Genomic DNA, 23,167 nt, shown 5'->3' with positions numbered 1-23,167 from the left:
TGATGGTGGGTGAGAAAAAGCTGACTTTATAAAGCAAGTGGATGTTGGCCATTTTACAGCTCTCATACAAAAAGGCTTACAAAAACAGACACACAGTCACACACAGAGTGTCATCACACCAGCTGAAACCGTGAATGACGGGGAGTGACGTGAAGGACAATGAGTGATAACATATTTTAAGGTGCTGTAACTTTTTGTTGTCAGTGTCAAAACATAAAATGAAAGAGAGAGAGCAAAATGATGGAAATATTCCAAACAGTACACACACGGTGATACACTCATTCTGACAACAGGGTTAATCTAAAAACTGCGGCTTACATGACTGCAGCTTTTTTTCATAAAACGCTTTTGTGTCCTGTTTCTGACTTAAATAAATTCAACATTAAACAACAGGACATGTTGCAAATCATTGTAACCCATCAGCTATCATGTCATTTGTCACACTCACAACCTATCAGGACAATGATACATAACAATAAAATAATGCTTCCGGTTAAATGTGGGTTAAAAAAAACAACAAAAAAGCAATATGGTGACCTGTCCTTACTAAAATCATCCCAGTTTCATCAGCACTCCTCCTCTAATAAATATAATACCTAAAACGTTCAGGAACCTTTCCACACATGACTACGTTCCCTGAAGCCCCCACAGTCAGAGAACCCTCTAGTGTGTTGAATTTTGTGTGAAATAAAACAAACACAGATGTGTGTTCAAGTTTTGTTAAAGTGCATCAATCCTACTGTGAAAATAACCGAAACATCTTTGTGTTTTCTAATCATCAAACAAACATATAACAGTGTCATATTGTATTGAGGTGTAGAATTTATGATTAATAATAATATGCTCCAAAACATTCTTATCAACCAATGACCAGGCAACCTACTAACATACCGTACATGCAGTTGATCCACATGTAGCTGTGTGGAATACCAACCTTCTACCAGGCAGGATGATGCAACATGTTGGCTACGATCCCCCAAAACACAATACACACAATACTGCTTTTACAACACTCTGTACTGACTGAAGTTCATTAAACACTGAATTCAACTAAAGTTGGAGTTTTATTGCATAAAAAAACTATGTGATCTTGTTGCCTTTCAACAGCTGAAAAGGAGAGAAAACGTCACGGTGGTCCTTCTACATCCATCCATCATGGCAAAAAGTTAAAGGTCACTGACTGGAGGGTGAGATCTGGGTTCTTCATGATAGAAAAATAAGGGTAAAAAGATAGGATAAAAAAACAATATTATTTCATAGAAGTCTTCTTTTAAAGGTGGCTAGTTAGAGCTAAGTATTCAGTCCGTGGAGCTGACGAGCCACACACACACTCACACAAACTTACATACACACACACATACACACAAAAACACATAGATGTGCGGCAGGTCTTTGTTGATGTCCTGCGGGTGCTGTGCTGAGGGCGATGAGCGTGTCACAGAGAGGGCCACGAGGAGTCTGGAATCATTATTATAGCTGCTTCACGTAGTTTCCTGGGAAGGTTCCAAACAACTTGCTCCTTCGAGAGGTCCCTGCACAAACACACAGAAATGATGGGAGACTGTTGAACATTAGCAGAAACCTCGGCTTCATCTTTAAAGGCATATAAGGGGGGCAACTCTGACATCTAGTGGTACTTCTACAATACAGATCCAACCATTTCACACACTGATGCCAGTATCAGTTTAACCAGTGAATGAACACAATCATCAGGTAATATTTCTCCTATTCACGAGGTTTAGGGGACATTTTTATTCATCATTATATGACAGCTTTACCACATGATGCAACTTTGTGATTTGTGTTTTAGGCTGACTTCCTATTAGTAGTAGCAGAGAATGTAGTGATAGTAAAGCAACAGGTCACCCCAAAATCCCCAAAATTCACATTTTACCTGTGGTCTGCAGTGCAACTCATCTATCTGCTGTACATTGCTGAGTGTGAGTGTCTTTATGTCAAAATAATGGTACTACATGGTGCAAACTCCAAGGCAATGTCTCCTTAAAGAAATGATCAACCGGTGTATTTTTTTGGTTTCATGCAGGAACTTCTGTTCGTACCAACAAACCAGCCATCATCACACTTCTCCATCACATCAACAATGTCTCCCTCTCTCAGCTCCAGCTCATCCTCGTTGCGAGGCATGTAGTGGTACAGGGCTTGGTACCTGTGTTATAAAGAAACTAATGTGAATTATTCATGATACACTAATAACACTCTAGCTTGTGTTTGTGTGTGTATCACACAACTATCACTCTATATGTTACACAACACATTCATTTATGTCATGCAGAAAACAGATCAATTCAAAAAATAAATTGTATGAATGTCTGCTTTGATTACATGTACTGTTCTGATATTACCCTAAATACCTTCCTAACCAATGTACACTTTCTTTTCTTTGATGAAAGCAGCTTACAGCAAAACTACACATTTATGAAAACAAATTTGACTTACGGGTCTCCTCCACCGTGGAGGGCGTCCTGCACCAAACGCTGAGTTTGAGAAACACAGAGGGATAATCAGTCAAAATGTGATGTTTTAAGGATTTTGTTTTGTGTTTGAGGAGAATAAAAACAGACTGTACAGGAGAAGTTGATGTAGCCTCTGGCTCTGTATTCTCTCCATTGGCCACCAGGGGGCAACTCTAGTGGCTCTAGTGGTAATTTACATCCGACTTCAGTAAACACTTTGATAAGTTTTTGGGCTTGTTTAAGAACTTTATTAATACATCATGAGGTTGTAGCTTGCTGTGCTTTGGTGTGTGGCTAATGACAACAACAAGTCTTAATCTTGCACTACAGTACAGATCTACATTGTGTCCTCGAATCCAGAGTCATCTAAACCATTATGTCGAGCTTCAAAAATAAGATGGCGACAGCCACATGTCAAACTCAAGGCTTTGACAACACCACAAATCAAAGGACGACAGGGAGACTTCTCTTATACTATCTTCATCTATCTATCTCATCTTTCAATGAGGTTAAAATAACACCATGTGTAGAACATTATCCTTCTATATTATGCACTAATACACTGTATAAAAATCAGTAATGAAATGATATGGCTTGGCTTCCTTCTTGCACACTTAAAGGACTGCAGAGTAAAACGGTTCAATGAAGACATGCCCTCATACCCTTCGACCTCTAACAGGAGACAGATAGGACCTCCGGGACAAGATGGGACTACGAGGAGGTTTACCACCAACAACCGGATCCTGCTTAACAGGCAGAAAGACCAGAAGCAACACACCTATAATCTTCCATAGTAACCATGTCAGATGAACACACAAGCAGGGTGTCGAATGCCATGCTATTAAACACCATCCATCAACATGCCAATGAAAATCCTCCTAATAACACCACTGTATCACCAACGGATGCAGCTCACACTCTAACGTCTGACATTATGCTGGCAGGTACATGTTGTTAATATATGAGGCACATAAAACACACACTGCAGTGTCAGCTAGCAATATTTTCACTATTTGTTAATCGGTTGATATATTCTAGTATTCTACAGCCGCTAAACCTAAAAGCTCAATTTATAACATTAACCACAGGGAAGCAATAAGCTGTCATGGCATAGGTCAGCCACCAAAGTCACCAGCACAACAGACAGGGAAACACATTTACATAATCCTCAACAGAAAGTTACCACATTCCAGGTTTACCTTCACCTTGGGGGACCTACGTCCTGGATGGGGTAGAGTGGGGACAGTGGGAGGAGAGCGTGGAGTAGAGAGGGGAGGAGAGACAGTTTTAGCGGGAGATGGGGAGGGAAGGGGAAAAGATGGCTCTGAGACAGTGTAGGATGTGACTGGACGAGAAAGACAGTGAGAGCCTGAGAGGTGAGAGACAAAGGACTGGGGTGGAACGTCTGCATTTGGGTGAGAGAGGAGGAGGGGAGAAGGTGAGACAGAAAAAGAGGCTGGAGGTAGTGGCGATGTTGTCAGTTGGGGAAGTGATGGGGGTCGAGGGGAGACAGGGGGTGAGGGAGGGATGACGCGATGCTCATGCTGTTGTGACCAGGAGAAAGAAGTAGTAGTAGTAGTAGTAGAAGAAGGGGGGAGTGTGGAGGTCAGAGGCTGTGGTGTGGAGGGTGAGGAGAGACTGGGGTGAGGAAGCTGTTTCAGAGTAGAAGGACAGACCTCAGCCTATTGGGGGTAAAGACACACACATGAAAACTCAGGCTGAATCACATGAGAACTCGAGAAATCCTTTGATGCCGTCGTTCGTAATTTACCAAACTATAGAAGAGACATGGAGGAAAAATCTGATTATATGTTAACTAGAAAAGAAATATTTTAGCCAAGTCCAACAAGAACCAAAAAAAGAATAAAATAAAAACACTAAGACAAATCAAGGTCTCAAGATTTTAACAGGAAGTTTTGGATTCTTTATTAATTCCAATGCAACAATAATATAGAGTCACAGTCTGTTAATGTTTAGGTTTCAAAACAGTCAGAGTAGCTGAGGTGGCAGGTGGAAATAGCATATAAGTTAGTAAATAAATAAATATCCCATGTCCACTTGTGCTATTGAAAGCTGATGCCTTGGCAAAAGTCACTTTTCCCACTGTGCCCTATTTAGAAATATACCACACCTCACAAAGGCATGACCTCTATATTGGTGACTAGCAGATATAAATGGAAAATGTTCTCTCCAACCATGCTTATGTTTGAGTTTTCTGGGCTCAATGTTGCCTGGTTGTCTGCACAGAGTGCACTGTCGGGTGTGCAGAGTATGGACAGTGTGTGTACAGTGTGTGTAGTCTGTTTGAGGATGGGGTAGGACACACTCATAAACCTCCATTTAAAAGTATGATAATCTTTTTGGCCAAAATTTGGGGAGAACAAAAACACTAATACTATTTTCCTCCATGTCCCTTCCAGGGTCCTGCAATATCACACCAGCTCACACCATGCTCTCTACCTGTGGACTAAGCCTCTCATTTAAAACTTTAATGTCCTCCTCTTTGTCCTGTCTAGTGTCGTCCTCTTCCTCAATGAACAACTCAGTGAACAGCTCCCCTTTAACTGATGGTGGTTGTTGAGACTCAAACGGTTCCTCAATTGCAGTTTTAGACTGCTCTTCCCTCAAAATGGGCTCCATTATTACAGGCTTGTAAAATTGCACTTCTAACCACATGCTGCTTGTTGTGTCGCTGGCTGGAGCCACTGCAGGGTGTTTCTCTGCTGGATGAGGGTTTTCTTCAGCTTTTGGCTGCAACCATCTGCTCTGAGGTTCTATGTTCAGCTCGGCTGGAGGGAAACCTACTGGAGACAATTTCAAACTGTCACCATCATCTGTGCTGCTGGAGCCATCCAGAATCATGGAGAGCAGCTCGTCATAAGGGTCTTTTACTTGCAGCTCAATGTCAGGGCTTTTGCTGTGTTTGTGTACCTGCACAGTGGACTCTTGCTGTTGTGGAAGTTGGGAGGGTGACTTTACTGGCACTGACACTGTGCAGGAGAAAATCTCTGGCTTAGTTGTATCTAACATTTGCGCTGCTTCTGTGATGTGTAACCCTCCACCACAATTATATTGAAGGGAAGAGTCAGCAAGCGGAGTGGTGAATAAAGGATGAGGAGCTGGAAGAGGAAGAGGTGGAGGAGATGGAGGTTGAAGGACAGGTTGGACAGATGTGGTGTGGCTCCTCTCTTTATAAGTGGGGGTTCTACAAAATGCAGAGGGTGAGAGGGTGAAGACTTTTTGTGATGGCACAGGTGACAGTGCCTTAGGTTCTTGTGCCTTCAGGAAAGGTGCAAAGTCAGCAGGAAGAGGGGGAGGTGTGGGGGGTGCAGGGGTGGTGGTAAGGGACCGTGTTGGAGTGGATGCTGACGGGTCCAATGTGAGGGATAGCCATTCGGCAGTGATGGCCTGCAGGTCAGGCCTTCTCATAGAAGGGTGAGGGGAGGGGAGGTCACGGGTGGTGGAAGATGGAGGTAGATGATAGAAAGGCTCCATGAAAGTAAAAATAAAACGGAAGGAACAGAATGTGTTTAAACACTTCACAGGGCCAGAAAAAAACTGGATGGCACTCCTTTGTCATCATTTGTTGCAGTGACTGTCTTACCTTGATGGGTGTGGAGCTTGGCGTTCTGTTACCAGGGTAACCATGTGGATCTATGTGGTGGGCGGAGCTCTTGGATGGAGAGCGCTTGACGATGTCAACATAGGACACAGGAAAGATGCCCTGTTTGGTTGTGTCTGGGATCTTTCCCTCATACCAGTTCTGATCCACCTGCCGTATCACAATAACTCTCTCACCCTGCAAACACAGTGAAAACATAACACACAGCACTGCTGTAATGAACAAAACTCAGCTGTATTACTGATCATATTTTGTAAAAACAATTATTACAATTATTAATGTATGGTTTGATCTTTGTAGTCAGGTGGCCATGTGTGTAATTACTCCAAAGGAGGGGAAAGGGTTAGAATTGATCTTCTACATGGCCTGCCAGGAATCCAACTGAAGAAGGTGCATCAAAGCAACAGAGGATTTTCCTTCTTTCCTCTTTGAAGTAAGTGTACAAAGGTCACTTTGTCTTCACAGGGACCAGCAAAAGTGAAAAAATAGCACACAGAGTAACTCTTCATGACCTAAGCACAAGAACCTCTCTCTTTAGGAGAGAAAACATGCATCCTCTGCTGTTCTCTTAGTGACAGTTTTAACCTTATTAGTCAATATGTAAATGCTACAGCTCTGCAGGGAGATGCCTTAATGATTGGGAGGCGTGGTACAGTATATTTCTTCACTAGTGTCATCATAAATGTTTCTGTTCAATATTTCTGGGCCTCTTCTGCAAAAGTGAAAACTGTGGTCAGGATTTCCATAATGATCGGTATCCAATAGTAACATTAAAAGTGATTACTTTCATGTTTTGAATGATAACATGCCTTTAGAATGAAATTAAATGAAATATAGTTTCATCTGATAACATTGTTAGGGATCATAAAGTTTTTGTTCTTATCCAGAAATACTGGAAACAGGTTTTAATATATGTAAAAACATTAATGAGTACCTTTCTTAGTGACAGCTCCACATTAGTGTCAGCATTGAAGTTGTAGCGAGCCACTGCCTCTCCAATCTCTCTGACATGTGCTGGAGGAGGAGGACGGATTGGCTGCTGCTTCTCTGAGGACGGCATTTTCTGTGTGAAAACAAGTTTGGATGGCACTTTAACTACAAGTAAGACAAAGCTGCAAACAGACACACAGAATAAAAACAAAGACATATAAGGCCCCATATCAGCAGCACACTTACCTCTACGTATAATATAGGGAATATCCCTATCCTTCCACGGTGTTCTCCTTCATACCAGTTGCTATCTATCTGCCTGATGATGTTCACCGTGTCACCCTTCTTAAAAGTCAGCTCCCTGCACACAGTGAAGTGTTGTTGCATGCATTATTGATTGTAGATGAAAAACAGGACTGAACATGACACAAGAGCTTCTATAGGATTTCATGTAAAAAAGAAGAGATGACGGTCTTAGCAGTAATGCACATCGAAAATCAGATTTAATCATGCATACATTTAATAATCATGACAACAAATCACTTTGGTGTAGCGGTAAGATTTTGAAAAGCTTCAAAAATGAAGTAAAAAAAAGAAATAATAACATCAAATGCAGCAGGTTGAGATGAGCTGATGAGTAGTAGGAATCGTGCTTCGAAGCTTGGCTTCTTTGTCTGTGCAAGGTAAAATTACCGTACTTACTTAGCTGTTTGTGCCTTAAAATCATAAATGGCTCTTGCGGGCTGTTTCTGATGGAGGAGAGAGAACAGAATAAGTTGTGTCATCTGTTTATGGGAGACCTAAAAGAGCAGAGTGAGAGAAAGAAAGGCCCCAAAGCATTACCATGTATAACACACACAAAAAAATAATATATATATATATATATATATATATATATATATATATATATTTAATTATTATTAATACATTTTAATGTGCTGTAACAATGGAAATTAAAGGCAGAAATGCATGCCCATATAGCCTAAAGCTTCTGCCATTAGTTACTGTAAAGTACAGTAAGCACATAGCCAAAAAAGATTGGGCTGTCAGGATATCATGAGAATCCAGCAGACTTGCAAAGTAAATCTACTGTCAGCTCTCAAATTTTATATATATTTTGTTCTTTCACATTGAACACACTAATGTGTCCTGGAAATCCCTGAAACCAGCTTCAGTGTACCTCTCTGTCAGGAGTAGGTCTTCTGCTCTGGGGTGTGTGGCGTCCATCCATGGTGGAATAACTCCTGGAGACATCCTGGTCTGTGTTGAGCAGAGAGAAGAGTTACTATAGTAACCACTGTTATAGCGCATTACTACCTACAACTTAAAGTACTGAATAATGCGGTGATGATGGCATTCCAATAGGTAAATGAGGGAATGAAAGTCTGGGTCAACAGTAGGTATGTTTTATTTCCATTTCATAGGAAAAAACAAGGTGACGGGATGTTGTCCAATAAAACAAAGCACAATCAGACACATACTATCCTACACAATGACTGGAACACAAAATGAAACAAGGGTAAAAAAATGTGATAAAACACAAACATACAATACAAGCAAATGGCTTAAAGGAAAGAAAATGATGACTCCATAAATTATACCTCAAAAAAGCGCTTAAGTCAAAACAATAATCACTTAGGTAAAATAATATTATTTTATACTCCAACAGGCAACCCTGTCATTAAAAAATGTTTTTATGTAACTAAATATGGTTCGCTGAGAGCAGAAAGAGAACACACTGCTATGTAATATATTTGAAAATAGGCTGATCACCATCCAGTAATATGTTCAGTTTTGTGGTGTGAAAAAAACGAGTTTCTGGAGACTAGGTTGCCATCAGAGTAATATACTGTAAATTCTCAAGTATTCATGTTCTGCAGAAATAAAACATTTTATTTGTCATCTACATTTTTGACCACAAGACACTTTTCGGCATTATGAACTGTTCCTGGTATAACCTCCCATTTACAACAGTACAATAAAAATATAATGTCTTACTAACAGTGTCTCCTGCAATGGTTGAAATTAAAACCCTTCCAGTAGCTAAAGGGGCATAATTCGCCTGTCCTTCAATGTTTGACATCGGAGGACAGGTTGCACTGACATTAGTTTTGAAATAAATGCCCAGATTTTACTTGAGAATTTACAGTAAATTGGTCTTAATAAAGGTCAGAAATAAACAGAAATGCAGTCATGGAAATGTTGGTGGACCAATAAGGGAAAGAGGGCAACAAGCGCAGGCAGTAGTGAAATAAGAACTGACTTAAATGTGTGTGATCGATATTTGTGGTCATGTATTCTGTCACTGTGGAAAATGTGTAAGTAGACTACAACACAAAGTGCATATGTGCATATGTGAGGTGCAATATGTGTCTTATCTCCACCTGAATAACAGAGACCGTTTCCATTGCCCTGTTCTTCTCCATATTCATTATTGTTTGAGGTCTCCAGGTGTCGTCCATAACAGGCACTGATCGGTGACTGTAGCCGTGGTGACTGTACCCGCGGTGACTGCAGCCGTGGCGTGGAGGGCTCCCCCCTATATGGGGCATACCCAGTTGGGCTCCCATCTGGGTACAAAGATGTACAGGAATGATCCCCTTGCCAACACCCTCTCCTCCCCCGTAATGAGGAGCTTCTCTCAGGCACATTTGGCAGCAGTTCAGCCAGGATTCTCCTCAAGATGCTATCATCGGGTGGCCTTGTGTTTCTATGGCCTCGTTCTGCTTGAATGTGCTCATATATGTCTCTTAAAGCTGCATCTAGAGCTTCATAAATGGCCTGCTTGGACTTGGGTCTGCTGCCTCGACCTCCACCACCATTGCTTCTTCTAGAGGTAGGTGGTGAGCCCTTTTTCCTGCGGAAAGGCACTGGGCTGACCAGGAAGGCCAACTTGGACATTGCTTGCTGGGACTGTGAGCTCTGGCTCTGGGAATGGATGCTGCGGTTCTGCTGTGAAGGTCTGTGGCGCTCCTGGCGTGCTCGTTCTCTCTCATGGCGTATCATGGTGGTAAACCTAGTATATGAGGCGGGGCAGCGACCTTTGCAGGTGCTGATGAGGTGGCGGTGTTGATAGCCCTGGCTCTGGCCAAGACTTTGGTGACCAGGATGGTGATGGTGGTGGTGGTGGTGGTGGTGGTGACGGAGGTGGTGGTGGAGGGTGGACGAGCCATACAGGCTCTCAGAAGAGGTTAGTGAGCAATGGTCAAAGTCACTCTCACTGCAAAATGAGGAGCCCTCTACTTGGATGAAATCACTGAGGTCAGATGCAACAGCGTCTTGTTCACTGTCAGAAAAATCGGGGTTGGCTTGTTGTTGGGGAACAGGAGGAGCAGGAAAGGACCGACCACGGCTGGGCTCTGGCCCAACACGTGGCTGGCCCTCTGGTGGGCTACGTGGTCGGTGCAGGTGATCAATGCTGTGTGTTACTGGTCCACTGTTCCCATTATTGTCTTCCTCTAACAAAGATTCTATAGAAAAACGGCGTTTTGGAAAACTTGGTGTACCGCCACCACCACTGCTAGCTCGAGACGATGAGCCACCTGGTGTGGTGGTGCCTGAAAGTGCCTCACTGTCACCCAAGTTTGGCATAGATTTGGACTTCTGAATAAGACGCTCATATTCAGAAATGCGGTTTGGCACCATGTCATGTGGCACTTCCACACCCCATGAGGGTCTCCAAGGAGAGAGGCGATGTCGATGCAGATGAGGTTGGCGTTCCAGTTCAAGTATGCGAGCGCGTACTGACCGGATGACTTCAGATGGGATGAGCTGAGCCCGATCAATCTGGTGCATCTTACGGTAGAGCTGTAGAAACCCTGGTGAGTCATGCGCTCGTCGTCGGTGGAGCCGGGGGAGCGAACGAGTGGAGGTGGAAACTGCTGAGGGATTACCATCGCACACCAGTGACCCAGCGCTTTCTGAGCGAGTGGCATTGCGTCCACCTGAGCCAGAATGATCATCATTGAGTAAGTCATCGCAGCTGCGTGATCTGAGTTTGCCAGGGGAGGGTGGCACTTCCTCCGCACTGCTCCATGCCTCAGTGTCCTTGTTCTTTGTCTGCCAACTGTTCTTACAACAGACCGACTGCTTGGAAGAAGAGCTGCCTTCCTGACTTGTATCCTCATGACACTGGATGGGGTCAGAGGGGACAGGGGGCAGAAAGGGGCCCTGACAAGATCTTGGGGAGGTCAAACTGTTTGAATACATGTTGCATGCGTCCCCACCTTTCAGTAGTCCAACAGAGAGCAGCGTGGTGAAAGAGAAGAAGGAAGAAAGCAGGTTAAGGAATAATACCTAGCGAAAAAGTGGAGTAGCTGGGGGAGAGGGAGAACAACAAGGAGAGAGAAAGGATGAAAAAAAGATTTGATGTGTTTTTCTCTGAGATTTCCACCTATCAATAAACCTACATTTACACCAGACAGTCATTCTATTGTGAAAAACCCAGTAAGGTCTTTTGATCTTTTGATTTCTGGTGATGTGGTACACAAAGTATGTCTGGGGAGAAGACAAAGCCAAAGAGATACGGAGAACAAAGGTATTACCGGAAATGAAAAAAGGCATGTCACTGTATATTTGTGTACCTTTGGCTCTGGAGGGTGAGGATGGTGAGGAACGGATGACAGGTTTCTTTAGGCTGCTGCTGGGTCTGTAGGCATCCGCTGGTTTAGGGGAAGTTGTAGCTCTACTCTGAGACTGTGCATTCACTTGGGAACTTGAAGGCTCAGACTTCCTTCTTTTCCTGTAGTCACTGGCAGCACTACAACACAGACATCAATGACAACTATTTTCAGAACGCTACACAATTGTGAAGGCAGTTTGCAGACAGCAAAGTGAATTCAGGCACAATAAATACCTACCTGCATTTATATATTATACTGAGTACTGAATTACTACTATTACAGCAAGTGAACAGTTTTGTATCAGCTCTTACCAGAAAAACAAATGACTTTGTGCACTGAAGGTTTTCATGGTCATTTTTGGATTTACAGAATTTTACACTCTATCTTCAGCAATATGAAAACAATGAATATATTGCAAGCTTACTTACAACTCATCCTATAAAAAAATCTCTGGTATCCTCTGGTTTTAAAATGTCTAAAACAAACAAAAAAACTCTTGTCTCTTAATGCAGAATAAACACACTTCAACCGCATGAATTACACAGCCTATTCATCACCTTTTGCCCACCGTGGAAAATGCGACTGAATAAGCAGGCCATTGGTGAAAGGGAGTGGGACAAGAAAAGAAAGACGAGGGGGGTTGAAGGAAGGATAGGAGATGAAGGGCAGAATCAATGGGTTTACTGGGTTAATTTATTCTGGCTCAGTTATTGAGAAGGAGATGCAAAGCATCCTGCCATCAGTGACAAAAGCAAATAAAGACTAACACTAATCCTTGCAAATCATCATTAATAGGAGACACAGGATATTTACACCAGAGACAAGGCAAGAAACAGCAGAGTTGTGATACTGTGCTGAATCACAACAAGGATGGCTGCTGCTGAGAGGATGGGGGAGGGGGATGGTGTGGATGCAGAGGAAAATAGAAAAGAAATAGCGGTTACCTTGCAGGTCTCTCTGGAGCTTTGTCAGCAGGAGCGATGTGAAGGGATGTCTGAAATAGGGCAGACAACAAAAGAGAAAAGTGAGCCCCACATGAACAAAGACGTTCACCAGAGTAGCTTACAATGCACAGCCTGCATGCGGTTGTTGCTGTGCCACGCTCAAAACACTCCCCCAGTGTAAGGTGTGATGGATGCTGGTTCCACATGGCACACCTGACCAAGAGGAGCTCTACCGGTGCATGGGCTGAAGGTTAATTTGTGTTCTCTCTCTGCTGCTCTGAGGGATGATGGCAAAGGTTGATGTATTGAAGGATGTTTTGAGCTCAGCTCAGGGGGGCAAATGTTGCCCTGCAAAACCTGGCATGGATCAGCTGGAATGGGTAAATGTTGTTCAGTGATCTAATGGCCTGAGTGAGGTGATGCTAAAAGCATCAAGTGCAATCAGGAAATTATGCTAGAAAGGTTAAAGGAAAGTCTATTAATTCTAACTGCACCTTATAAATAAAATTAAAATTCATATCTGCAGTCACATTTTAGGATTATCAAAGCAAACAGCTAGACAGCTTTTATTAATTAAACAACTGCATCTCAATTACTCCTTAATCTGTCATTTTAACACATGTGATTGGTTAGAAAATGTGAATCCAGCAACATTATTGGAACACTCATGAATGTGAGATTACCTCAATACGCTGGCGAGTGGAGATGTCTGGATTATAATCCAGCCGTTTTTTAGGAGGCTTGAGCCCCAAGCAGCAGCAGTGAGCAGGAAGGGGGAGGAGAAAAGGAGGAGGAAGGTGAAGATGAGGTGAAGGAGGAGAAGCAGTGGTGACATCATGGGGAGAAACCAAAAAAAGAAACATGTGGAGAGAGTGACACCCGTTAGAGAACCCGAGTAACAAGAGATGGACTAGTTCACAAGTGCTGTACATGTGCTTTGCTTGCACAATGTACACATGAGCACTCACTCAACACTAGCAGACATTCACTGACAAAAAGGCACACATATAAATGACATGCTTTCATAAGCATGTCCTAATGCAATCTATTAATGCTTTATTCTTATGCTAATTTCCCAATAAAATTGCACAACTATCACACCAACACAGACACACACACACATGCACAGTGTGAGAACAAGCTGTTATGCAGAGAGCCAAGTGAAGCACAAGCTGCAGTGTGGTGTTTATTTGAGAGTGCAATAACTTGCACAATCAAAAGTGCTGTGATATTTAATGCAGATTATCTCATTCATTTGGTCTGTCAAAACACACTGTGACTTTCTCCTCAATAAAACACTGAACATACTGTGAGATTCTGTCCTGGCAGGATCTTTCAGTGCATGTGAAGTATCGTCTAAACTCTACAGGGCTTATTGAGTGATGTGAAGCATTTAAAATATTGCAGGTAGAAATCTCAAAACACAGCTTAACATGGCTATGAGGGGAGAAATAGTCATGCCAGCGTCATGTATGAAATTTTTACCTGAACATTTAAAATAAGCCCACCTGATGTCATGCACTAGCAATGGGCAGAGGCTTGTCCTCATGACAAATCAGTCAGGTTGGGTAATCTGATCCCCCATCTGTGGCAGGAGGCAATCCCTGGCCAAAGCCACTAGGACATTATTACCATCTACATCCAGTAGAGGGCACTAAAGCATTTAGCAGAGCATTTCTTTTTTTAGTGCCTGCTGTTCACCAGAACAAAACAAACAAAAAACCTAGTAACACAGACATTTCACAGCCTGTCACAAGGGTGTTGGGGGTCACAGCACCAAACAAGAACCAACATGCCCAAACAACTAGCCCCACCCATTCTAATGGTGGAGACATTAAAAGTCATGGGTGGGGTGGAGAAAGTGGGTGTATGCCTATAGCAAGGTTGTGTTTGAGTAGCTAGGCCCTGACTTACCGGCCGCCCAAACTCCAGCTCGGAAAAGAACTTATACCAAGGCTCGTTCTCTAAATCTATGTCATCATAGGTCTGGGAAAGCATGACAGTGACAGAGAGAGAGGAAGTAGAAGAAAGACAGAGGAAAAGAAGTGTGGAAAGGAGTCACACACAAAGAGAGACATGGACCTCATGGTTAGGAATGGGTACAGGTGGAACAGGGAGATGGGCACAGGATGAACCAGGATGAAGTTTTTCAGATCGACCATGGGAACAAATCTGATGATGCAGAGCTACTACAGAACTGTCACATGTACACCCTCACAAGCACTCAGTCAAGTGCCATGTGCTGGCATACGCTACAAGCTTTTAAAACATTAAAAAGTTTAAAAAATAACAATTAGAGAACATGTAAAATAAACCAAAAGAGAGCAGAGCCATTAGTGTTAAACAGCTGAGAGGGTTAAAAAAATCGATTTTAATAATAACTAATTATAAAACACCATTTATACCAGCAGTCAAGACTGGTTCCCCTAAAAAGCTGCTACTAAATAGAGTCTGGCAGGGGAAAAAAACAAGGAAGCATAAACCACTTGCACTTTCTATCACTCTAACAGAATAATCCAAATATTTCCAACACACTCTTATTTATTTAAAGTTCTATTTCAGTCCCTGTGCGTGCCATCTGCTGTGTATGGTAAGTGCCCTGGTAAGAAATCTTCCACTTTCTTTCCACTAAAATCTGAAAATTTCAAATAGATACAGCTTTGCATAAGTTACTTTAACAAGACACACAGAATATAGAATATGGATTCTACTGACATCTACCCAGACATCTTTAAATGCGAGGAGTATTATTGACAGTTGCCAGCTGCAACAGTGTCGCCTTATCAAAAGGTAAATATTAGCAGAAAAAAATACAGCATATCCTGACGTGCTTTGCATGTATGACATGAAGCTCATGGACAAACTTCCTCTAGGAAGCAAAAGGTCACATCTGTTGATGTCACATGGTAGATTATAACACCCAGGTCTTTCTTTGTATGACAGAGTAATGCATTTTCATATCAAATCAGCCTGCAATAAACTGGAATGTTAAGTAATACTACAGGTAATAAATAAGACCAGTAGTTAATCTTTAGCTAATTTCTGTTAAGCACAGCATTTCAATTTGTTACCATTTACACATACTGTATTCATTTAGTTATCTTCATGCTGCAGGGTGCAGTGCTTTACCACTCTGTCTGCTCTTTCTAACCCTATTCCCACATGAAATAAAATTGCTGCCAGGAAAAGTGTTGTAGGTGTTGTAGTGTTAACATTTCTTTGCTAAAAAGACACTTCAGCTTTCAGACCGATGAGTCACCCTGTAAAAAGGCGAGACCCGGAACTGCCAATCACATAAATACAAAGTATACACCCACAGAAACAAAAACTGAAGAAGAGTGCTGGAAAAATATTTTTGTTTCTTGTAGCTTGTCATTGGCCAAATGGACACTTCCCCATCAGAGTGGAAGGAAAAAAGGTATCGAACAGACAGCAGATTAGCCAGTGTGGGTACTCTTTTTTTTTTTAAATTATTGACTCTGTCAGGAACTGACTCATGCATTATTGTCCCAGAAGTGCTCCTTGCAGTCATCACATTAAAGATCAGTGATGAACCTTCATAAAAAGCTTTTCTACCCACTCTTTTCCAAAGGTTCCCTGTCCGTAAGACACTCTTGGTTATTCCATCATTATCTCAGGCACCTCATGGCCTTCATTTTTTTTCTTCGCCCCTCTACACAGTAATTTTCTCTGCTGTCTGCTTTGTCATTCACCCCCGCAGCCAGTACAGTCACTAGAGGATGCAGCACTGGAAACATTCGCTCTTTAACGCCCACGTTGAATCTGACAGGAGATATATATGCAAATGCTCATAATATAATAGCATAGTAACATCAATCAGCATAGCAAGTAAGAAAGGTATATTTGTATGTGACCATTTTCTTGCTCCAGCCAACCAGTTGTTTTTGTAGCTGTTGCAGCACATAATAATGACTAACATTTAGTTGTCTATAACACAGAAATGAACACTACTGAGCTCCAAAGTGAAGTAAGCACCATCACTGTCTGTTCTTAGACATTAATACTCTGCAAAGAAATCCCTTTACAGACAGAATAATAATAGGAATTTGGAACAAAGCCAGCAAAAGAAGCAAAGTACTCACTGGTCTTTCATGCTCCAAAATAGAGGACTTCCCAGGTTCATACTCAAAAATACTCTTGGGCTCTGCGCGGTACTTCCGTGTGTCCACTTTTCTGTCAGGAGGACCCCATTCATTCCTGGCGTAAGAAAAAAGACACGCTACTCAAAAATAGGCTGACACTGTTTAGTTTATACACTATAGAAACTACTAAACCATCCTTTCAGAACCAGGATTACTTTCAAACAAGGAAGCTCCTCTTACATGTCTTGCAAATCCTTCTCACGGTCACTGTCTCGTGCCCTCAGCTGAAGAAGAGATGGCATGGGAGGAGGTGGTGGGGGCACAGGTGATGGTGAAGGCTCCTGAGGCCCCAGATTGCCTCCATTGTCTGAGGGGCTCTTGGATAGAGGCCTGTATGTGTGTGTACGAGGCGCCGGGTGGGCCATGGTGGTGCTGGACGACTGGTTGTATTCATCTGTTAAGGACAGGATGGAGGAGGTAGTGGAAGGAAGAAAGAAATTAAGCCAGTAAGTCAGACAGGAGAGGAGGAGACATACAGAATGTGATGAATAACATTAAAACACAATCTCCGTAGGTCTCACCGTTGTTTATGACAGCGTATGTTGCACTGTATGTGTCAGAATAGTCATCATCTGTAGGAAAAAGATACAAAGAATCAAAACCAACATTATCCTAATTTCCTGTGACCGTCCACATTCTGTGTGTTCCCAATATGAAATTTGAGGACACTGCACACCTTTTAGAGCCATCCGATTATAAAAGAGAATATGTTCAGGAGAAGATTTTTGGTGCTGCTGTAGTATTGCTTTATAAATAATTGAGTACATGAATATTCAAAGACCCATTGGAATTCTCTATGATGCACCAAGACTGTAGATAATTTCTAGGCACACACAATTGTGAAATACTTTGTGTGTGTATGTTTGTGCATTTTTTGGAGCAGAAGCCTGCGCAGTTTAGAACAAACAAGCCTTGTCGTGATTGTGTGATATTGTCAAGCCCACAAAATTAGAGCAGATTTCCCAGGACAGCTCTGTGTCTATTAGAGGTTTCTCCCTATTACTCCTCCTCTTCAGACTTGTTCGCTAGCCTCTAATGAGTTCTGGCTCTGAGGTTGTTTGGGTCTTTTGGTTTTAACAAGATCTGGCATTCACAGACACACAAAGATACACTCAGGCAAACAAGCAGCAAGCATACAATATTCCACTGTCTTACCTGCTTTGTGAACTTTGTGAATCTGTTTGAACATAGTTTTGTACCAATCCTTCGGCCTATCCACCGTCTGCAGAAAGAGAAATAATCATAAAGGTTTATGTCCTGTAAAATCCAATATAAATTGAAGAGCTAGAGTTGGAAACCATGAAATGATTCCCGCTGGGTTAATAAGACATTACTGAACAAAGAAAAGAGACTCAGCCATTTCTGGCACTTATCTGTGGATGCTCTCATTCATCCAGGTCATAGTCATTTCCAAGAGTTTAAACTGAGGCAACTAGACTCAAGGATTGTTTTTAAAGAGGTTTCGCCCCTTGAAACATCCTTGAGTACAGTTTCGATGGAATGATCAGACGGCACAAAATGCTTCTCACAAAATATTTGGATGAAATAATCTTGTCAAGATTATTTAATTTGTGCATCAGTTTTACCAGAAAAGAAGCAAGTCTGAAAAGTGATTGTGATTGTCTCACTGTCATATAAAACCACTGTTACTTTTGTTTTATTTTTCAACAATTATAGTGTAAATATAACAACAGCATGGCCAACTGCTGCCACACAGCTCCACAATGACAAAATAACACTTCTCAATGTTTGAGGTCAGTCAAGGCATCAGATTTTAATCTCTCTCCTAAATATAACTTGTATGTTTCTTCACATAAGCTTGAGGTTCTCTGTTTAACTGACCTTCAGGAGAAAATCTGTTTTCAATGCAATGCAATTCAATATAAAAGACAAGGAAATATTATATCACTTCACTGGAAACTAAACACAGGGTGCCTCCACAATACAAAAAAACACTCTTAATGTCATTAACCAAAGAAATAGCCTTAAAAAAGCTATATATTGCTATCAGTAACTTGAGTAAACTACCATGGGAGTTTGTTTTGGTATGAATGCTGATTTGTATTCATGTGATACTTTCAGAAATGTCAGCAGGTTTGGTTTTGTTCCGTAAAGGTGTAGAGGCCATGTTGCTACAAAACCAAAGCGGGAGCTCTGGTTGCTCTGCATGGAATATCCAGGAGACGCTGGTATGTGTGTCTTTGTGTAAACAGTATGGATCTAACAGCCACTTCAAAAAGGAGCTATCAAATGGCAGAGAGACTTAATCCTCTTTTTATTCTCTGTGCCTAGATTCTGGTCAGAGAAGAGGCACCACAGAGGAGTGTGTGCGCCTGTGCATGTAACACTGGCACAGCCAAGTGACCGGCCAATTACCCCTTCACTCTCCACGGTTACCAAATAGAGTGGCCACAAAAATGTTTGTCTGCTCACAACAAGGAGCATCTGTTTTTCTTCTTTCCTGCTTTTTTTTTCTTTTCAACATTTCTCTTTGCTTTTATTGCTCCTCTCTCATTCTTCCTGTTTCTCTTTCTCAATCGGTAGGCTCTTAAGAAACGGATACGTGAGTGTTAATGCACGGAAGGCCTTAACCGAGATAACGCACAGACTCTTTGACAGGTAATCAGCAGTGACTTTGTAGCACCAAGGCTAAGACCTTGTTGAGCTCATCTTTATTACCAACAGAGAGATGAGGAGTGAAAGAGATAACTGAGGCAGTGAGAAATGGCTTTTAAGAAAGAGTCAAAAGCTGCTGACAGCTGAAAGTAATCGCTCTCTAGTGAACAAGATCATCAAGACAATAGAAATGGGTCAAAAGACACTCCTGTGCTACACTACTGTACTGAAGTAGTCTGAAGCAAAGCCGTGCCTTTAGCTTTAAGTACAATTGACTTTACCGTGCGGATGGCTATAGGAATGCCCGACTCGTCCACAGGGCCGATGCCTTCATAATGGGGGGCTTTAATGACGGACACCTTCTTTTCTTCTTCTGAGAAGCAGGCAATGGGCACAGTGCTGCTGATGCTGGTGTGGCCTGACACCACAGATTCTCTAGTGACAAACTCACTGCCCTCTATGTTACAAGAAAGAAGAGAATTAGACATGGCATTAGTTTCTGAGGAAATGTGTCCCACACAAGTTAAATGGTTCCTTATACCACTGTGCCTGGATTTTGCAAACCTTTCTTAGCATGTTGACAGTAAACAAATCTAAGATCTTGTACAAGGACATTTCAACACAAAATCTATTTTCTACCCAAGTAAATGTGGCAACTAAGGCAGGAAGTCTGTGGATATGGGTCATGATTTCTGGAAACATGCATTTCTGTGAGATTTTTGGTGTACTGTACATTTTATGATACAAGCCTCAGGTATCCTCAGTTCCAACAAAAGAGCAGTCACTCACCTGAACTCCTGCTCTGTCTCTGGAGCCCAGTGTGGAGAGAGGCAGGGGGTGGAGGATAGGACGGCGGAGACATCGGCCTCGGTGGGTGACTAGCACTTCCATTCATAGCCTGAGAGAGGACCTGCCCCTAAGAGTGACCCACAAGCCAGAAACAGGGGCAGTAAGACACTCCATTCACACAGTCTACAACTGCAATAAATCTTCAAGTATTAAAATGTAAAAACATAACAGAATTTCTAGATTTATAAGTCAACATTAGTCATCATTATGCCACAAGCAACTATAAGGGTGCTAGAACAAGGTCTGAGGAATGATGCATATGTGAACATATACTGGATATGATGTGATTGATAAGAAGGGCTGAATCTGAAGTGGCTGTACAATGTGAGAACAGTTAGTGAAGGAAATCACTTTAAAACACACAGAAAACATTAAAATATTAAACAAAGAGACCTCTTTCACATTCACATACATTTCTTTATAAATTAGTAGACACAAACAGAGACTGCGGACATGATGTATTTATAATGGGAGGCTAAATGCTCTCCCATTCAACATGACATAGGAAGAAATGATTTCATCTGACAAGGAATAAAAAATTGTGTTTTATTTCAAGGCTTGCAAGTTTACACCAAAGATTCATGATGAGGTCAAGGTAAAATGATGACTACTTTAAAAAACACTTTTGGCGAGACTATCAAAAAATACTTGAACAAGATGCTGATTTTAAGACCACAGCTAATAACTCAAACCAACAGCTTGAAGCTTCCCACTGTGATTTAGTGCCACATTTCTGATTCACTGACCCCATAATTTCTTAGAGAAGCAACCATGCTAATCAGCATCTTTGTGGGTGTGGATCTCTTATTGAGCAATGCTTCAATGCACCGATGGAAGCGGCAACCCATGAGGCACAAACAATGCAATGTAAATTTGAATGGCACGACAATACAATCTTAATAGCTTGGTGAATGTCAGACAAAATAATGCAGCCATAACCAGTTAACAATCCAGCTCCAGTATCACTTTTGTGCACAACACGCACATGCAAATGAATGCCATAACCTATTTGATTTACCTTCAAAACAGAATGTGCTGAAATATAACTACAGTTCTGACACATGATAAATTGCACAATAAACCTTTTGAGACACAGAAGTCTTTTAGGATGCTAATAACCTGAAGCTTATTACTTCCAAAAGTGTTCTTTATCCTACTGATGGGTACCTGACTGGATAAATGACTCACCATGTCACATCATGAATTTTTGATATAAACTGGCCTTAATAGACAATGTAACTGCACAGGATTGCAAAAATAAACACAGACAGGCACACACAGACATAGAGCAATGAGTACAAACACATTAACATAACAAGGGAACAAAGTGGGCTTCTTTTTAATGTTGATATCTGACAGGTGTGACGTAGTTGATGGTTAGTGAAAGGTAAAAAATTGGTAGTAATCAAACATATTTTGGAGGGTTGGTTCAGCCACCCAAATGAGTGGTGGGAGGGCAGGAAACCATTTGTTCTTTGTAATAATGTGTGTTACAGAGGTGACTGGTTTGGATAATTACGTTAGTGACAGTGGCTGCTGCAGCAGTGGAGGCCGCAGAGGTTGTTAGCACATCATCATGGCCAGCAGTGGATGTGTAGGTAGAGACATGGCTGAGCGTGGGCGATGGCGTGGGTGAGGCGCCAGGTGAGTCCAGGCTACAGATCTGCAGCTCGTCCAGCAGACCCACTGTGGATGATGAGTAGTGGCTGAGAGCTGACACCGTCACGGGGGAAGCCGAGGGTGACACGCAGCCACCGATGCTCACACTGCTGAGTGCGGTATGGCTTGGGCCGCCGACTGCGCCAGCTGTGCTACCCCCTCCGCAAGGAACATACGGGGTAGGCGACAGGGCCTTGGGCATTAGGCCTGATAGGTAGTCGAGTGACTCTGAGCTGTGGCAGCGATATGGGGAGTGCCGTGCTGTGGGGTCAGGGGAGGGAGGCCCCTGGTGTTGGAGTAAGAGGGAGTTGATATGAAAAGGAGGAAAGGAGGAGAATGCTTAGTGACATTACTCATTAGCCACGCTGTCAAATGGGATATGTGTGAAATTAACATGTGACCCTAACACAAAGTGAAACCACTGTCATGAGGCTGCAGCATCATCCTCTGAAACATGATTAATGCTGTGAATTGAAGAGGCGCTGTTAGTGGAAGGCAGCAAATTATACACACAATAACTGCAGTGCACAGTAAATCAAACATATATTATCACACATACAGTTCACACCAAAGAAACATCACATTTTGGTTGTTTGACGGCAACATCAAGACGAAAGGGAAACACACATATGTAACATGATGATATGCATAAAATATGTGTCTTAAATTGCCTAATTTCAGATTACGGCACATCCCAACTATGGTACCCTATGTATTTTATAGCAGCCAAACATGATACAATGTATTGCAACATAGTATGTAACCCTTTATTCACTCTTGATGGACCCAGTGCTTGTATTGCAATGAGCTCATCATTGCTATTTTGCTCTATTGTTGAAGGATAAAATCATGTCTGTACCAACAGTTCTGCAGGTGCTGGTCTTGGTGGAATGGCAGGTGGAGGCTTTGTCATCTCCACGTAGGATTGAGCTGGAGCTGGAGTTGGAGTTTGATTTGGGGCTGGATTTTTCAGACCCTCTGTGCCCAAGTGGACAGAAAGTGAAGCAGTCTGTGTCGGAGGTTGAGAAAAGAAGGGATCCCTAGGTTGACGTGAGGACGTGGACAGAGGGGAAGTGGGTGGTGGGCAGTCTGATGGCTGGGTCTTAGACTGACGATCAATTTGAGAGGTGAGGTGAGCAGGGGGGTCGGGAATGGTGACAGGAGTTAGTTTGAGGGACGACACTTTACGTTCTTGTGCATTAGCAGTGCCAGATGCACTAGCATCATTCGGGACAGTGGATGGATTTGCCTGTTGACCTGGGTTTTCACTGGATTCTGAGTAAGAGTA

General features: G+C 42.3%; 1 protein-coding gene across 9 annotated transcripts in view; it reads right to left on the bottom strand.

The window, feature by feature from the left end:
- Positions 1-23,167, bottom strand: part of sorbs2a (sorbin and SH3 domain containing 2a) — a 40,357-nt gene continuing 17,190 nt past the window's right edge. For 2 of the 9 annotated variants that reach the window (XM_028400150.1, XM_028400142.1), the window contains 22 exons: positions 21,740-22,165; positions 20,161-20,287; positions 19,653-19,828; positions 17,911-17,977; positions 17,277-17,327; positions 16,936-17,149; positions 16,696-16,810; positions 14,507-14,578; positions 13,276-13,332; positions 12,593-12,642; positions 11,610-11,785; positions 8,207-8,286; positions 7,729-7,826; positions 7,273-7,387; positions 7,031-7,159; positions 6,079-6,273; positions 4,935-5,963; positions 3,674-4,156; positions 3,137-3,220; positions 2,458-2,495; positions 2,061-2,167; positions 1-1,532 (listed from right to left, as the gene is read on the bottom strand). In XM_028400150.1, the coding sequence (XP_028255951.1) occupies positions 1,471-1,532; positions 2,061-2,167; positions 2,458-2,495; positions 3,137-3,220; positions 3,674-4,156; positions 4,935-5,963; positions 6,079-6,273; positions 7,031-7,159; positions 7,273-7,387; positions 7,729-7,826; positions 8,207-8,286; positions 11,610-11,785; positions 12,593-12,642; positions 13,276-13,332; positions 14,507-14,578; positions 16,696-16,810; positions 16,936-17,149; positions 17,277-17,327; positions 17,911-17,977; positions 19,653-19,828; positions 20,161-20,287; positions 21,740-22,165 (3,951 nt within the window). In that variant the 3' untranslated portion in view covers positions 1-1,470. The remainder of the gene's footprint in view (positions 1,533-2,060; positions 2,168-2,457; positions 2,496-3,136; positions 3,221-3,673; positions 4,157-4,934; positions 5,964-6,078; positions 6,274-7,030; positions 7,160-7,272; positions 7,388-7,728; positions 7,827-8,206; positions 8,287-11,609; positions 11,786-12,592; positions 12,643-13,275; positions 13,333-14,506; positions 14,579-16,695; positions 16,811-16,935; positions 17,150-17,276; positions 17,328-17,910; positions 17,978-19,652; positions 19,829-20,160; positions 20,288-21,739; positions 22,166-23,167) is intronic. The other 7 variants (XM_028400158.1, XM_028400167.1, XM_028400173.1 and 4 more) reach the window with 7 other exon arrangements.

This window comes from Parambassis ranga, chromosome 1 (assembly GCF_900634625.1).
Source record: "Parambassis ranga chromosome 1, fParRan2.1, whole genome shotgun sequence".
In the NCBI taxonomy this organism is placed as follows: Eukaryota; Metazoa; Chordata; class Actinopteri; family Ambassidae; genus Parambassis; species Parambassis ranga.
This window is presented reverse-complemented; position numbering and strand designations above follow the sequence as displayed.